The sequence below is a fragment of the Fundulus heteroclitus genome, chromosome 1 (genome assembly GCF_011125445.2).
Source record: "Fundulus heteroclitus isolate FHET01 chromosome 1, MU-UCD_Fhet_4.1, whole genome shotgun sequence".
NCBI classification, from domain to species: domain Eukaryota; kingdom Metazoa; phylum Chordata; class Actinopteri; order Cyprinodontiformes; family Fundulidae; genus Fundulus; species Fundulus heteroclitus.
Window position 1 is genome coordinate 30,645,632 of NC_046361.1, and position 18,105 is coordinate 30,663,736.

Sequence of the window (18,105 nt, forward strand, 5' to 3'; positions counted from 1 at the left end):
GCAGCATTCAATGACCGCCCCCGCTGCCGCCGAACAGGAGCTGAGGAGGAACAACCCACAGACTGCTGGCTAAACTTTGTCCCCTCTGGTTTCCCTCAGCGAGCCGACACCTCTTTGTTTCTGTCGGGCGTTAAGTACCGCCGCTTCCCCGCAGGCTTCACGCCGAAAGTATGCGCGTTAGAGGCGGCTAGGCGCGCCGGAGACAGCTCGGATAATTTGCTGAGATCCACACACACACACACAAAAAAAAGAGGAAGGGAGGGAGAAGAGAAGAAGGAAGGTGGGATTGAAGGGAGCTTGGAGAAGTTGACACCTTGCTGCCGTGTCGGGTACTTGTTGAATAAGCTGCGTGTGCGACGCACACTACAGCCTTTGTGGGCAGCGAGCTGGACGCTGGTAGGTGGCTTCGACGTTTACCTTTCCCGATTAATGGCTTGCTACAACGCGGAAACACTTGTTTACATTGTTACTAATGTCTGCTTAGAACGCTTGCTCTTCTGCTTCCACGCCAGAAATGTTGCCACTGCTACGGTCACATATTTAAATAAAGACCACAAGTGTTTTCAAAATGTTGATGTTTTTTTTTTTTGTTATATATTCTTATCTGTCTTGCTCCACTGTTGCGTACAAGCCTCGTTTAATGAGTTTCACATAATAACCCGCAAACGTCTGCAACGTGCCAGGGTCTTCTATAACACCATGAAGGAGTGAGACCGGGGAGCAGAGATGGCAGAGCTGGAGATTGACCAGTCCAACCTTCCACGTGTCGAACAGGGTAATGACACACACACACACACACACACACACACTGAAACACATAACTCCAGCCTTGATAGAGCCACAAGTGCATGGAAAGTATGTGCTGGAGAGAAGTGAGCTTGCTAATAAACCAGACTCTGTTCCTTAGCTGCAGACAAGGACCTAAAAGGACCCCTTTATTAGGTACACCTTGCTACTACAGGGTTGGACCCGCTTCTGTCTTCACAACTGTCTTTATTATTTGTGACGTGGAGTAAACAACAAAAAAAAGGTGTCCTAAACATTACTTGGAGGTGTCGGTCCACATTAGAATGTCTGCATCACACAATTGCTGCAGATTTGTTCCCCGCACTTTCATGATGCGAGCCTCCAGATTGATTCTGCCACATATGGACCAAAGGTGCTAATTGGATTAGGATCTAGTGACGGTGGAGGCCATCGGAGTGCAGTGAGGTTGAAGAAGCCAGTTTGAGATGACTCGGTGAAATGCTGCATTGTGCTGTTAGAAGTAGGCATCGGTAGATGAACACTGGGGTTTTAATGGGGTGGGCAGTAATGCTCAGAGAGGCTATGGGGTTGAAAGGATGTTCAGCAGAGGCACCAAGGGGCCAAAATGTGGCAATAAAATATTCATCAAACCATTACAGCACTAGCAGGCAGTTGGACTATGAATAAAAGCAGGACACATCAATTCTGACCTTACCGTCTATATTTCACATCTGAGATAAAGGTTAATTGACCCATGCAACTTTTTTCCAATCTGTCCAGTTTTGGTCAGCCTGGTCAAATTGTAGCCGTTGTGTGGCGTTACCATCCACACATAACTGCCACTATCTGGATATGTTTCACGTTTTCTGACCGTTCTCCGTTAAGCAGAGAGGCGGATACGCATGAAACTCCCTGTGAATCAGCAGTTTCTAAAACACTCAGACTTGTCTTGCACCAACAGCCATGCCACGTTCAAAGTCACTTTCTTCACCATTCCGATGCTCAGTTTTCAACTTCAGCGCATTGTCTTCCGCACGTCTAGGTCCTAAATGTGTTGAGTTGTCGCCCAGTGATTGGGCGACTTGCTATTTGGTTTTAACTAAATAAGTTGAACAGGTGTACCTAATAAACTGGCCAGTGGGTCAAAAGAATGTTTTAAATGAGTTTTTATGACAAAACAGCCATTTTAACTGAAAGAATATTAAAAGAGCATTCAAGTGATTCATAATATAATGGATTTAGGTTAAACAAATTGAAACGTTTCAGTGTTTTAAAAACTGAAATTATGGGATAAGTTATTTTAATTCTTAATGTCGTTTAAAACCTATGAAAAGTTGCACGACGACGTGAGAAAAATATGCAATATGCTTGATTGTACAAGCAACACACAGAGTACTAAAAAGAATGAAGATAAAAAAACAACAGAGAATTTTCTGACTACAACTATCACATATCAGCTTATATCATTTTTCAAACTAAAGATCAAATCCTGAAATTAAGATAAAAAGTATCTGATTTTTACTGGAATTCAGACATTGCAAGGACTGTCTGTTAAGCATGTATCAAAATAAACTCTCAAATAAATTGAATACATTAATTAAGACACTACAATGAAAAAACAAATAAGTGATAGTCTGGAGTTTGTTTCCATCTTGATATTAGTAGTGATTCCTGAAACTAACCTGCAAAAAGCAAATAAAAAGCTGTCTTTAAGCCACCAGTGAAGCAATCGGAGCACAATAGGTGGAAGGAAACTCGCTGAGAGTAACAAGTGGACTTAAAGGCAGTGGATGTGTTGTCTGTGTTTCGTTGAGATGGAAGAAAACAGTATGAATAACTAACAACAGTGCTTTGTGTCTGTGTGTTCCAGATGTAAACATCCTTGATAACTCCATTGTACGAGCAGAAGGTGAATTAATTGATATTTGTGTATGAGATATTGATTATCTGGTCTCACTGGGTAATCAGCGGTTATGAAGCAGGAAGGTGCTATCAACAGGTGTGGATGTTTTATGGGTTTGGGAAATATGTTCAAATTAGGATGGACACTGACAAGATGCTAAAGAAAATAAATGGGCAAAGTGTTCAACTGGCAATATTGACTTGCCAGTTGAACACTATTGGTGTCTCTAGGGGTGCAGAAAATTTGAACGTATTCTGTCCAGGAGCTGTGTAGATATATTTATGTTCTATTTGGGTCATATTTTTCACACTTTTCAGTTTTCTCTCTTCCCTATTTTGTATTTTTTTTTTAACAATTATGTCACTTCATTCACTGCGGAGCTGCTAATCAAGGTCATGGGCTTTTGGCTTACCAATTTTGCAAATCCGCCATTTTACTTTTTTCCCCTTGGATTTTTGTAGTCCAAGCTAAAGGATGCCGAAGGTACAAGTGGATAGGTGAAAATCTTCTGGTGTTGGGTGTATTAAACCACACAGTTCATTACACCGTCCACTCAGCATGCTGCAAAAATGGCGGAACGGGCGAAGGAGTGGAACGCTCTGCAACCTGGAGGGGGGTGGCGTGTGAAGGGCCTCATTTGCATTTAAAGAGACAGTGCCATAACGAGTTGCTCTCAGAAATACCTCAGAGCAGGGGTAAAAGAGTGGCTGTGGGGTAACAATAACAAGGAATACAGACCAAAGCATTGCAGTTTTACTTTAGACAGAACACAACTGAATGATTTAAATGTGAAAAGGAAGACATTAAAAAGCATGGTATGTCCCCTTTAAAGCGTTTGCTACCCTCTACATCCATGTTTTGACTAATTTCTGCGGACAGTGTAGATTCCTGTGAGTTGAGTCTTTGGCTCCATCTATATGGAAAGAAGATGATAAAAGTGGGTCAAAGTAGGAGGGAATTTTCCACGCAGAGCTTCACTGATTCAAATGTACACAATCAAGTTTTTTTTCTTGTTTTTTTTTCTTGTTGACATCTCTGGTATGCTGAGGGCATATAAATAAGGGATGGCTGTAGTCTCTGTATGAGAAAAACAACAGTTGACGCTTTGGATGCAAAATACACAATGAGTCTGAAATGTGTGACTGTAATATAGGTAAATTAGAGCATAATGGTGAAGATGAAGGAAATGGGTACATGGCTTCCAAATCTTTCTAAAATAAAATCAGTAAAATATGGCATGCATTTTCTGCCCCCTTTACTTTGATACCCCTAAAATAAATCCAGTACAAGCAACAGACCAAGGAATGCACCATGTCAGGCATAAGGTTGTAGAGAAATTTAGAGCAATATTGGGTTATAAAACACTATCCTAAGCTCAGAACAATTTGCAGAGCAAGGTTTAGTCCATCATCTAAAAATGGAAAGAGAATAGCTCAACAGCAGCCCTATCAAGACATGGATGTCCATCTGAACTGAATGGCTTGGAAAGCAGAGCTGTAATCAGAGAAGTGGCCAAAAGGCCCATGGCAACTCTGGAGGGACTTCAAGATCCACAGCTCGGGTGGAAGAGTCTGTTGACTGTTAGTCATGCACTACACAAATCTGGCATTCATGGTAGAGTGGCAAAAAAAAGCAATGTTGAGGGAAAACAAGACGTTTGCTGCAGCAAGCGTAGGAGACAGAACAAACATGGGAAAGGTGGCGCTCCGATGAGATGAAACATAAAAAAATAAAACTTTCTGGCCTACGTGTAAAACGATGTGTGGTGGAGAACTTTCATTGAATGTCACCCTAAACACACCATTCCCGTGGTGAAACACGGCGGTGATACCATCATGCTGTGGGGATGCGTTTCTTCAGAAGGGACAAATGAGCTGATCAGATTTGATGCATCTCAGACGTATCTAAATACATGGCAACCCTGGAAGAAAAACTGCTGGAGGTCCAAATCCAAGTGTTTCAGGGCCGGTATCCTGCATGTTTCACTTCTTTCCCCGGTTCGACAAACCTGAATTAAATGATGGTTCATTAATGGGCCTCAGCAGACCTTTATGACATGCTGAGGAGTTGGTTGGACCATTTCAATCAGCTGGGCTGGAGCAGAGACGCATCTAAAAACTGCCAGCAGCCCCTGAGGACTGGGACTGGACACCTATGGTTTAGCTCAAAGCTCATGTCTTAGAGTCAGAGTTCAGACCTTAATCCAGTTAAGTATCTGTGGAAAGACTTGATAAACTCTGTAGTCCGTCTATTCATTCTGACAGTTTTTTTTTAATCAGAGGAGCAAACATTTCAGTCTGTAGACGTGAAAACCCTGGCAGAGACATTCCCAGAAATGAGGTGCAGCTCTAACTTAAGTGAAATGTGGTGCTATAAAGTAATCAGAGAGGAGCTGAATACGAATGTGTGCCTCACCTCTCTGATTTTATTTGTAAAAAATATCTATAATCATGCATCATCTTCCTTTCGCTTCAGTTATGTACCACATATCTCAGCAAAACCCATCAAGAGTCATTCAAATATGTGTTTGCAGTGTGACGGATTGGTTTAATTTTTTTTTAAACCAAGGAGTATGAGTACTTTTGAAAGGCACTGTACGTACACTGGCTAAACACTATATTTAAAAATGAATTGCGGATAGAAGACTACGTTTAAAAAATGCTGCCCTTGCTTGCTTGTGAATAGGAAAACATTCAGCGGTTAGGAATTTCGAAGCTGCGGCCTGGATGTGGATGGTTGGCTCGGTCTTTGGCACGTCCACACTAATGAATGGTTTAGGAATAGGCCTGTGTGTCTTTTTATCAGGGGAGATAATTCAGCACTCCGCTCTTGTTTCCACACACAAAGGCCGCTCTGTGCAGCTCCGCAGTTTCCATGCTTAATCGAGCCGAGGGAAGCGCCCAAACAACGGCGGTAAGAGCGTCTATAAACTTGTCATCGGAACAATAGCAGTATGTAAATCAGATCTGAGTTCAGGATCTTTTTTTTTCTTTCCCCCACCGACGTTATTAACCACTTTGACCAGGCAGATCTGTCCAACTGCACTGCTGGCACCAGACTTGTTTGGTTAACATTTTCATCCAAATGCTTATGTTTCAAAATTCCCAAGTGGCTTGTCCCTTTTCACCTACATTGTGTTTTCTCTCCAACACAGAAGTGTCTTGGCTAAGTCAGCTCTCTTTGTTTTCATTGCACCCCCTTATCTATTCCTGTTTTGGCCCTCCTCCGGCTCCTCTTGATATAGCCCTGATGTGCCGAGGGAGCGCAGCCCCCGCAGGAATTCCCCCACCTCCCACTCGTTCCTGGTTTCACCCTCACCAGCTGACCCCTCGAGTCCCATAACCCCCCCCCCCTCCCCTCACCTCTCTTTGTTCTCATCACAACAAGGTCTACTTTCACGAGCTGCTTGGGCGCAGTTTTCAGCAAGACATTTCGGGCTGTGGCACAGGCAGGCTGTTCTGTGGTGATTTTTTTTTTTTTTTTTTTTGCAGAAAAAGCGAGGAGGAACACAGTGCGGTCCAGAGAGGTGGAGAGAGAGAGAGAGAGAGAGAGAGACTGTGTGTGTGTGGGCGGTCAGTGGGACATTTTGGCTGAAAATAGAACCCTTGTCATTTTCTCCTTTTGCTGCTTTCTTTGTTGGCAGACACTCACCACTGCAGCTATGCAAGGAGCAGTGGAGACGGGAGAGAAATCTCTCTGTTTGTGTGATATGCTGCTCCCTCGAGCTGCATGCCTGTCATAATCGGCATAATTTTGACGTGTCAGTCCTCCTGAGCAGGTGCTAAAGCTGTTCGTCTCAAATCCCGCAGGTCGTAGTTTCCGGTCCGCTGATCATCCAGCCGCAGAGAGTGTCTAACACTTACCTTTTTAGTGTGTAAACATAGCACCGAGTTTCTGTTTTCTGCCAGCCTTTTATTTACTATCCTCTTAGACAACAGACTCGGCCTGTTAGCAGCGCTTGTTAAGAAGCTTACAGTCGTCGCCCCTGGATTTACAACGAACATATGTGTTTTTTTGTTTTTTTTTCTCCTATTACCGTCACGCCTCTGTGCCTCACTTTCGTTGTCTCCAAACCTGTTTAGCAGTCATTGTTGCGCGGACGGAGTAATGTGACCGTACTTTATAAAGGAGTTTCGAAAAACGAGTTAAACTGCAGTTCAGAGACAGCCACACCCTCGTGCCGGCTCATGCCGGACGAGACGCTCCGGTTTTCACCCCATCTCTCCATCTGCCCACCTGCCGCTTTGCTGTCTGTGCTGGAATTAAAAGGGGACAGTTCTGGGCTATCACATTGCCCTGTCGGATGAAGCTAAGACTTTAATTCGACCTCTCCCTCACCGACTGGCAGGTCGGAGATCCCATTTAGAGGATGTTCCTCTAAGCTCCACAGCAGGTGTAAGTGGCAATGAATGTCTCTGTTGGTGTGGTTTAACTCTTCCAGGGGGAACATGGGGGTTCATTTTTGGTGTAAACAGATCCCTTCAGGGCTTAGTGATGTCTAGGTCGGGCCTCTATAGAAATATGACTCCCTGCAGCAAGACTTTTTCAGTTTTGCTTTTGTGTGTAGCAGGGTTTGGTCATAATTAGTGCGGCACAAAATTAGAAAATTATCTGATTGCAAAATTGCATGAAAAGGGCATTCTTGATAAATCTACGTTTTCCTCACTCCTCTCTTTCTCGTCTGTGCTTCCAGTGCTCTGTGACCTCAAACATCTTTGGCGCTATAATCTGCCGGGTTTGTTTTACCAAGACTCCGTCCAAACAGGCTGAATGTTATTGCCCACGTCTGCCTTTGGTTTGGCATAAAAAGGATATGCAGCTTTAAGTAAATTATGTTCCAGCATCCCATTTTTTTTATGAATCCGCCAACTGCAAGATATGCACCAGCTAAAGCAGGCTTCTGAAGATTTTCCGGGTTTTTTTGGTTTTTATTTGGACACGTCAAAAAATGTTGTGCTATGATCGTCACAATTTAGAGGTGAATACCACGTACTCTATATGTGTCACCGTTATTAAATATGCGCATGTGCTGCTCAAATGTCACAGCAATTGCCAGAAAAAAAGCTGTGTGCTATGCAGCCGTTATCTCTGTGCTGAGGAAAGTTAATTCACCTCATCATTTCAAATTCTCTAAGTGGCTCCCATGGGAGGGCTGTCTGACCCCTTTTCTTATCGAGTCAGCTAATGATCTTTTGACAAATTGGTAGGGCTGGGCGGTATGGCTAAAACAAAAAAATTATCTGATTTTATTTTACCAAATCTGATTAATCTTTTTTTTTCTTTCATTTCATGAAAGCAAATCACTGAAATTATTTTTAATAACTCATTTTTATTTCAGTCGGCTTATCTGGAAGTTCAAAGTGTAACTAGTTATAAGCTTTGAAACGTTTATAAAACTGAATGGTAGACCTCGCCATAATAAACTATAAAAATGTAACACAAAATGGTTGCTGCTAGTGGTATTGCACATCTAGAAACAGGCCTCACTTTACTTGTATAACTTCAAATTAACTCAATTAAAGTGCCTTGTCTTTGGGTAAAACAGTATTTTGACAATACATCTTCTTAAACATATATTAAACATGGCCTGCTATTACCAAAACAATTTCCACTTTCAGGACTGTTTCATGGAAGCTCGAGAGAGTACGTTGGCCAAAATTTTTTTTGATTCTTCACAAAAAGATAAATCTTCAAGCATTGCAAATTCCAATTATTCGATCAAATTGATTTATCGCCCAGCCCTACCACTAGGGGGGAAAAACGCGTATAGGATATTAAACTTTCTGCTACAAGATGGTCAAGACTATTAAGCATGGAACATTCAACATAAGCATGCAGTGTGGATTCAAGAAACCTAGAATATAATGGTGAAAAAAAGTATGGCATTCCTAACAGCTCTTTTTGATATTAATATTGAAAGCAGTGGTATGACAATATAACAGTGACAAAACTGAATGTTGTGCAGCCCTAGCTGCATCGTTTAATTGCAGTGACATCCAGTGTGCTGGTTTGAACCTCCTGTAAACAAGCAAAACATGATTTTATCTCTGTGGACCTAACAAATCTGAAGATGTACATCTTCTTCTAGACCCCCCAACCCCTTTGATAAGGGTAGGGGAAATGTTGGGTGCTACATTTTCAGCATTATTTCTCACAGTAGGTTTTATAAAGCCTCTGTCTTAGAGGACTGAAGCAGGATCAGGTAAACCAACCCTCAATTAATGTTAACACTGCAATCTTCAGACCTGAAATCAGAAGGAAAACGGAAAGTTGTTTGTGTTTTTAAATTTGATGTTCTCTGAGTGGGTATAAAGTGTTATCGCTGTAAAATATCCGCTGCTATTTTAAACAAACTTTTGAACGTAGATGTCAAACAATGGACTGGGAAAACCCGAGTCTTCAGAAATATGGAAAATTGAAACAGATGTAGAAACTTGAGGCAAGTGGGGAAACAAGGTTTAACTGGAGTGTAAATCTGAAAAAAACTAAACGTTTATGGGCCCCTTACATGCCATTTACTAAAACAATGGGCAACAATGAACAATAAAAGCAGAGCCTACTCATTAAAAAAAAACATAAAAGCAAAACCTAAAATTAAGCACGAATATTTTTAACAACCACGAGAAGACTGAATCATGCCTTAAATGCAAGAGACTGTAGAATTTCACATAACCTTTTCAGAAATCCGTTTTGCATTGTTTTTGGTTTGCTGCTGTTCTGTCCCCTTTATGCCGTGTAAATAGTGTTTGCATGCTCTGTAATTTTGGGGGTTTTGTGCGTCTTTGGTTTTCTGAATTCCAGTTGCATTTCTTGGCCTTGGTATGGGCCTCTGTAGTGTCGGGTTTAACAGCATAGCAGGAGCTGTTGAAGAGCGCACAAAAATGTCAGTGCAGTAAAGTAGTCCTCAAGTGTGGAATGAGTCAAATTCTTGAATGTTTCACTTGTGAGTGAGCTGCACAGATGGCTCCTGCTGGCTGGACATAATAAGCTCAGTATATCACCCTTTCATTGAATCTTCTCATTTGTTTCTCAGTCTGTATTTAAAGCCTTTATTGTGGGTTAGAAGTCCATAGAGGGTGTTTTCTTAAAACCCAGGAGCTATTTTGGCATTTTGATCTGATTACTGTGAGTTGTAGGTCTTTAGAAATTGAGAGGAAGAAAACAACAATGGGACCGTCTGTTTATTTCCTCTCGAGTTACTCTTCAGTTTGTTGGACAGATGTGTAAACACTCAGGCTGGCTAAAATTGTGTGTTTTAGTCTCAACCATGTCTTTCTAGGAATGGGGGGGGGGGGCTGGGACTTAATGATGGATAAATTAAGCTTATTTTCTCATCAGCAGCACCTATAAGTTCCACACAATATTATTCTGTTTACCTCGCTGTCTTAATATATTCAACAGCTACAATTTCCCTTTAGAGGTAGCAGGTTATTGTTCACAAACGTTGTATGTTGATTTGTTAGTTATATAATCTGCGGCTAAACATGATCTTAGTTTCATGCACACTGCCCTTAAAAGTCTAGATTTCAACAAAGTACTAAAAAATGTGCTTAGAAATTAATTTTCGCTAGAGTGATAGTTGCACTCTTCAGCCTTTGTCTGCCAGATGCACAAATATACAAAGCACAATGTTTAAAAAGTCAACAAAGTGCTAGCAGTTTGAAAAAAACAGCAAGATAAACATATGTACTATGATCAGTATCTGAAACAGAAAGGGCTAAAGTCGTTGACTTGTAAATGTAGACCAACTACTGCATGGACTAATATGTCGAAGGTTTTGGAAAAATGTGCTAATTGAATTTCTTAAAACATTTCTTGCTGAACCCAGTGCAATTTCATTTTAGGCTAATCTATACAATAACCATAGCATTGGATAAATTGCCTGGCTTTAATTCTCTGTGGAATTTTCTAATTTGATCAAATAACCCTCTGTCTCTTGCCCACGTCATTAGAATACGAAGCCGTGACTCCAATTGCCTGTTTATCAACGGGTGTCCCACAGGGCTCTGTATTTGGTTTGATTATCTTTTATATCAATAGTAAATACCACTGTTTGTGGTCAGTGTGCTAGTTTGATGTATATAAAAATGTGGTTATTTTTACACATAGTAAAACCACAGGGGAAGTTGTAGGCATGTTAACAGATTTTAAAAGAAAGGTTGTATGCTGGCTCTGCAAATGCTGTTCCAGCTAAAAGTATTCAAAACAGTTAGGGCCCTGAGATTTCCATCTTAAAATATACATAATTACAAAAATATACATATTTATGTTTGTGTTTTAAGTCAAATCTAAACTATTGAATGTGTGTGGCACAGGAACTACAGATGAAATATACTTTTCTAACCCAGATACATTTACCTGATTTGATTATGAATATACGCTGTCCCTTATTAACATTAATAATCATGTGAGCCATAGAGGCATTTGCAGAACTTATATCTTTCTGAAACACCTGTCTGGTTTCCCTCCTCTGTTTTGTTGTTACACGTTTAGTGATGTCGGCGGGGCACTGAAATGCTGCTGATGTATTTTGTTTCAGTTTGCCAGACCTTTGCTGTGCTGGAGGATGGGGTGTTGGCACACAGCCTCCAGGAGCAGGAGAGTAAGTATAAGATGAATTGTGCCTGCTTGACAGCTGTGTAGAATGGCCAACTCTCTTACAAAACCAGCAAAAGGTAAAATTACAAAGGCCTTAAACAAGTAGAATTTATGATTGCATTGAACTGCCATTCAGTAGTAGCACATGTCTTTTGGATTTTGGTTGGCTGCCTCTTACTTTAGTAATTGTTGGTATTAGGCTTTGCACACTAAACATATCTGTCTCTTGTAATATTTCAAGTTTAATTTCAAGCTGACAGACCAAGTTACTGTATTGTAAATTTGAATTATCTTCTGCCGTTTCTTTGCTTTACCTTTAGTTGAGCAGTACTATACCACCAATATCCAGAAGAACCAGCTGGTGCAAAATGACATCCGGGTAGCCCGGAGGCTGCAGCATGAGGAGGAGCAGCAGCGGGCTCAGCAGAGCGCCCTCCTCAGACAGGTCTCCAGACAAATGTAAGTTACCCCAGCTTTCTCTGACTCTCCAAAAGGATATTAGAGACTTCCCCGCATGCTGTACGCTGTCTCTGCAACCCAGTTTATTTGTTTAGTAAATCATGATTATAAGAAGCCATTTTCTTTCCTGTTCAACAGAGAAGAGCAGGACTTTGAATACGCTCGTGTGATTCAAGAAGAGCTCCAGCGACGCGCTGAGGAGGCACACAGGAGGGAGCAGGACGATGAGGTGAGTTATGTTCACTCGCTTTGAGGGTTTTCAGATGCCCTGCATAAATACAACAAATGTTATACGTTTAGTTTTATTTACAGTTTAAAGTGGCAATGTGCTTTCATATTTTGGAAAAACTTTCATAATTTGCAAATGAAGAAAACATATTTTAGTGTTGTTTGGTGCCTTTTTTCAATTTCGCTGTAAAAATGTAAATACCCAAAAGTCATATATAAATTCAGCCAGAGACTGTATTAGTTGGTGTCAAAAATCTGATCCTGATATCTACCAAATCAAAGTCTAAATTGGATAGTGATATTACTGTAACCATTAACAGCTTGAACAGCTTAGTCCGAAGTTGTCATGTCTTATCTTAATAAACGGGTCTATATGTGTCAGTCTTCACATATAGAATGCTGTTCTTCTAAGCTTCCCATTGAATAGTGTGACACTTTGTGAAGTCGACATGGAGGTAAGCAGCAGGATTCAGGTTCAGTAACAGGTTAACAATCCTGGCTGTGTTTTGAAATACCATAAAACATTTACATGTAAACTCTAGTTGTAAGGGAGAATGCATAGACAGTATGGCACAGGCAGGCTTAGTCTTATGATATTACTATTGATTCCCAACAGGATGTTCAGCTGCTCTTGTTGCATTTGTGTACAGAACAAAGAGTGTAGTTACCAGTTAGCAGCCTGCTGTTTAAACAGTAACGGTTTAAAAACAAACATCACTAGGTGCCAGTTTAGTTAACAACATCTCAAATTTCTGCCAAGTTGCACTGAAACAACACTACAACAGAACAAGGTAAAATCAGTCAATATTTTAAAAATGACTTGTTCTCAGTTGTGCATTAACTTCACTAATATTAATGGGGGGAAAAAAACCTGAAAACAATTTAGATGTTGTCAGTAGGGCTGGATGATATAGAAAAAAAGCATATTGATAAAATAGAAATCATATTGATTGATATCGATAATTATCAACAAATTCAATATATATATTTTAAGTGCTTCCCTGGCCATTTCATGCTATTACTTAGCGACCTTTTTTAGTTACAGAACACACAAACACTGAATTCAAACTCAAGCCTTTATTCAACCAACTTTTTACCAAAACTGCAAGTTTTTAAAAAATAAAAAAGAACGCATGCTCTCTGAACTCTGTAGGGGGCGGAGCTTCTTGGGTCTGTGTTTGTGATTGGTTGGGAGGATGTAATGACTAATATTAACCTACATGGCTAAAATGCATAAGGAAGCTAAATTTTTATTCTATTGAACTTTTTACTGACCTTCTATTACTGATATACGTCTATCGATCGATTTATATTGTTATTGAATTATCGTCCAGCCCTAGTTGTCAGTTACAGTTTAGCCATGCACAGTAAGCACTTAAAAGAAAATGTGAAAACATTATGTGGTTTTAGGTGATTTAATCCAAAAAGGAGCAACTTCTTTTCTTTAAGTGTCATATTGGTACAAGTAGGGGTGGACAATAATTCAATATCAATATATATTGCGATCTAACTTTATTTAATAAAGGCGATATGACATTTCAGATATTTCAATGTACATTACAATCTATGATTACAGCATTTGCCACTGACTGACATTCTGGGTTTTATGCAGTTTTATTTTTTAAAGCAAATATTTCATAAATGTTAGAGGAGTTTCATAAACATGGCAAAATAATTGTCATAAGTTTGTACAAGCTGTTGTGGGCATTATTTGAAGTCTTTCCGAGGCTTTTATTTTGTTTATATCAATATCGTAATTATATTGTATCGGCAGAAATTAAGAAATATATTGTGATATAAGTTGATTTAAGTTGCGCCCCATATCGTCCCGTCCTAGGTACAAGTAATCGCAGCAGAGCAAAAACCCATTTTAAAAACATTTCATCATAAATTTTAACTTGGTATTCAGCCTAGGAAGTGCTTTTTCCACCTTTTGAGCACCACTTTCTATGCCATTGTTCTAACCACTGTAAATTACTTATTAGAAGAACACAATGTCAGACAATGATTTTTGAGTGATTTAGCTATTGAAGTTATGAAAACCAAATGAAACAGTTTGCAGTTAAATTTGGTTTTTGACTTAATCAGGACTGAAAGTGAATTTACTGAGTTGTTTACAGGTTTTAAATCACTTTAAACATTGTACTATAAGTAGAAAATGTTTATTGGGTTAATTAAAAAAATATTTTCCACATAGGAACGAAGACAGTGTCGTGACACTCAGGATATTTGCCTGTCAAAAGTGAGGCAGGGTACGAAATATGCATACCTTCGCTATCACTTTCATAATTAACTGAGTCAGTAATTCCTGGCATCGGCAGAAAAATGGGTCTGAGCTGAACTTCTTGTCCTCCTAGAGGACTGTAGGAGCCATGCCAGCTGTTAGCCAGAGACCCAACTTGTCAGCTGCTCATCTGAATGACGACTGAAGCAGTTTCTCTAGTGGCTGATTTCACATATAAACTCAACACCAACACACTGTATTTGGCGTTAGTTTTGTAGGATTTGGACAGAAAAATGCAAAAGATATTGGCAAATAAATTCCATCAATAGCTGATCTTAATTTTTCTGTTTTAGGTTTTGGACAAGGATTTACCCAACTACTTGACTTGAGGCATTTTTTATTATGTGTCTTAGCAACTGAATTCTGTAGTAATTTTGAAAAAGCAGAAATCTCACAGGAGACAGAATACTGCCTCAATCACATCTCATTTGTTTTTATCTTCCCTCTCATGGCCAATCAAAGACTTTACCTTCATGTTTTTGTGCATGATTAAAACAATTTCTAAAAAAAAAAAAAAACTATAGATTGCTATATATTATTAGTAACAAAAACTACATTGCATAAAAGGCCAAGAAGCGAAGAAAAAAGAGAGCTTTTGCTGTAAACCTCCCGATCTGGTCCAGCACTCTGTGCCTCAAGGCTGCACCGCCAAAATGTTTTTCTTTTATGCTGCAGTTTCCTTTTTAAGACGAGGGGCTGTATAAAAGCTCATTCTTTAAAGAAAGTGACTCCATTCATCTTTGCTGAAAGGGTTTGGTTTCAATTCATGTTTACACCTACAATTAAATGTTGAAAGAGACAAAAACCCGACCTGAAGTATGAATGAGGGTTTCTCTGTCATAGTTTGGTATAAATTCAGCTGGATTACCGGTAAACGCCTTTGCTGTCAGCCTTGTTTTAGGTTTTTAGTCACTTCAGACAACTAAATAAATAGGTGCCTCTCAACTAAATTTCAGCATTATCGCAAAGTTACTTCCATAACTAATTCAAAAAGTGAAACTCTTATGATAATAGTTGATTACGCACATTTCACATGTTTTAGTTATTTATGTCATTATTTACTAAAATTTTCAGAAAAGAAGAAGCTGGCTGTTCATAGTTTTGTATCTGATAAAATCAATGGAAAGTTGAGTGAAAGGAAAAAGTGCCTAATTCAACGTCATGCAGAAGCATATGCAGGACATGTATTCTTTTTAATATATTTTTTTTATTAAGATGCTTCTGAACTAAAAACAATGTAGAACTGGACAACAATAGCCTACTGAATAGTGTGACAATATACTGACTTAGTAAAAATTTGGGGCTCCTTTTGCTTGGAATGATGTGTAGTGGATGTTGGCAATTTGCCCGTGGCTCTGCTTAGGTCTTAATGATTCCTAGCTTATTGTAATAACAGCATTCCCCTCAAATGCATTGTTGGCTCTAGTGTCTCTCATCTTCCTCATGGCAGACCTCATAGATTGTCCTCGGGGTTTAGGTAATTCCACTTGCTGACCAATCAGGATAGGTGTCAAGTCCTGCTGCAAAATGAAATCAGCATCTTTATAAAGTTTGCCAACAGGGGGAAGCATTACCTGCTTAAAACCTCCTGCTAGACAGCTGTGTTGACTTTGGACTGGATAAAGCTCAGTGTACCCACACCAGCAGATAGCATTGCTCACAAATGTTATGCCATGAAAACGTTTATTTGTTAAAGAGCTTTTATTTTGCCGTTATGGATAGTTAAATTTTCTGTAAAGCTGAATTTTTGTATTTGATTAGACTGGGATCAGACTAAAATCTGAAAAGTCATTTTTTAGTTTATGCAGGATAACCATATTATCTATCTTTGCTAAATGCAAAAATAATTAAAAAAAAAGGGTGTTTGTTACGACCTTCAAAATTAGATGTTTACATACAGCTCAATTGCTGCGGCTTTAAACAATTGGGGAAGGTCAGATGATGATGTGTGAGTAGGCTTCAGAGAAGTCAGTTATAACCTTGAATAGAGGCACACCTGTGGATGTGTTTTAAGGTAACACCTCAGCCATACTGCCTCCATGGTGGGCCTCCACAACTCTGGTCCCTCCTTGGGCAAAATTTCCAGATGCCTGAGGTTGCCGCCTTCATCTGTTCAAAGCATTAAATACAAGCATAAGCACCGTGGGAATTTCTAGCCTCGTACTGCTTAGGACAGAGTCCGGTTCTGTGTCCCAGAGATACGGCCGCCTGCAAAAGCATTCAACCCTATCGGCTTTTTTCTTGTTTTGTTGCCTCACAACCGGGAATTAAAATGGATTGAGCGTTTGTGCCATTTTATTTTCAGAACAGGCCTACAACTTTTTAAGATGTTTTTAAGTGACATTTTTTTTATTGAGAGGCAAACAACAAATGAGACAAAATAATGAGCGTGGCAAATCACTCTCCCTGAGCTCAATACATCTTGCCACTGAGATTTTTGCCCATTCCTCGAGGCTAAATCGCTCCAGCTCCTTCACGTTGGATGGTTTTCGCTTGTGAACAACCATCTTCTAACCACCGATTCTCAATTGGACGGTGGTCCGAACTTTGACTAGGCCAATCCAACACATCTAAATGTTTCCCCTTAAACCACTCAAGTGTTGCTTTAGGAGTATGCTTCCGGGTCATTGTCCTGCTGGAAGTTTAACCTCCGTCCCAGTCTCAAATCACTGGCAGACTGACAACGGTTCTGCTCCAGAATATCCCTCTGTTTTGCACCATCTATCTTCAACCTATCTCGATTCAGATAAGGTTTCTTGGTCCCTGCAGCTATAAAAACACCCCCACAGCATGATGCTGCCACCACCATGTTTCACTGTGAGGATGCTGTTCTTGGAGTGATGGGATGGACTACTCAGAATGTAGTACCGCAGGAGTGAAGTAGAGCTGTGACGTGAGCAGACTGCTGGTCAGTGGTTGGCCCTGGGTGTGGTCAGTGTACTGAGCCAAAAAAAGAAAGTTAGGCATTTTCTTAGGCGTATGGAGCGGAAAGTTTGGGCCACACGGAGGGGCGTGGTAGCCAAAATTATGTAATATGGCCGTGCGGACCTTGCTTAGGGTGGTTTGGAACAAATCAGTCTCTTCTCCCTTCTCCGCTCCTTACACACACACACACACACACACACACGCACTAATTTTGAATACTTTTTAAGGCAGTATAAACATTGTTGTGAAATGTGCATATTATCTGGTTTACTGTAATTAAAGTTGAGGTCTTTATTAATATTGACCGTGATTGGGAGCAAAAAATAAGCAAGCATTAGAAAACCATCCCAACTACAAGCACTGGAGTAACCCAATGGAAAAATGGAGATGGACTGGTGCACTTCACAGAACGATGGGTTCAGTTATGTATATGCAACATATTATATATAAATATTGAAGGTACATCTGAGGATAGCGACCAGGAAGGTCAAGTTTTGGCACAGATATATCTTCCAAATGAACAATGACCTTAATCATACAGGAAAACTACAAAGCGGCATAAGGACAGCAAAGGCAACGTTTTGGAGTGGCCAAGACGAAGCCCTGATCTCAGACCCATGGAACAATTTTAGGCTAAAGCTGAAAACCCATCTCGCTTGTTGCAGTTCTGTCCAAACGTATTGATCAAAATCACAACAAGAAGCTTTTGGAAAGATACAAAAAACAATCGAGACAAGTAATCCAAAGGCAAGTTTAGCAAATACTACGAAAATATAGGTAAACTTTTGAACAAGAAGAAAATTCTCTTTAATACGCTGGTATTAAGCTTACTGACTTGATACTTATTCAGTAGGAAAAAGATTATTTTAAAACAATATATGCATAAATGTAGTTTCTGTTTATATTAGGAATTTTAGTTTTTGATATACACAAAATATGTATATTTTTTTTTTTTTTTTTT

At 39.9% G+C, this 18,105-nt stretch overlaps 1 protein-coding gene across 3 annotated transcripts in view; it reads left to right on the forward strand.

Moving 5' to 3' along the window:
* The window catches only part of ccdc187 (coiled-coil domain containing 187), a 27,124-nt gene continuing 9,019 nt past the window's right edge, over positions 1-18,105 (forward strand). Inside the window, exons 1-6 of one of the 3 annotated variants that reach the window (XM_021323043.2) lie at positions 1-396; positions 684-775; positions 2,618-2,656; positions 11,190-11,252; positions 11,569-11,707; positions 11,846-11,936. In XM_021323043.2, coding sequence (XP_021178718.2) covers positions 727-775; positions 2,618-2,656; positions 11,190-11,252; positions 11,569-11,707; positions 11,846-11,936 — 381 coding nt within the window. In that variant the 5' untranslated portion in view covers positions 1-396; positions 684-726. The remainder of the gene's footprint in view (positions 397-683; positions 776-2,617; positions 2,657-11,189; positions 11,253-11,568; positions 11,708-11,845; positions 11,937-18,105) is intronic. The other 2 variants (XM_021323044.2, XM_012875607.3) reach the window with 2 other exon arrangements.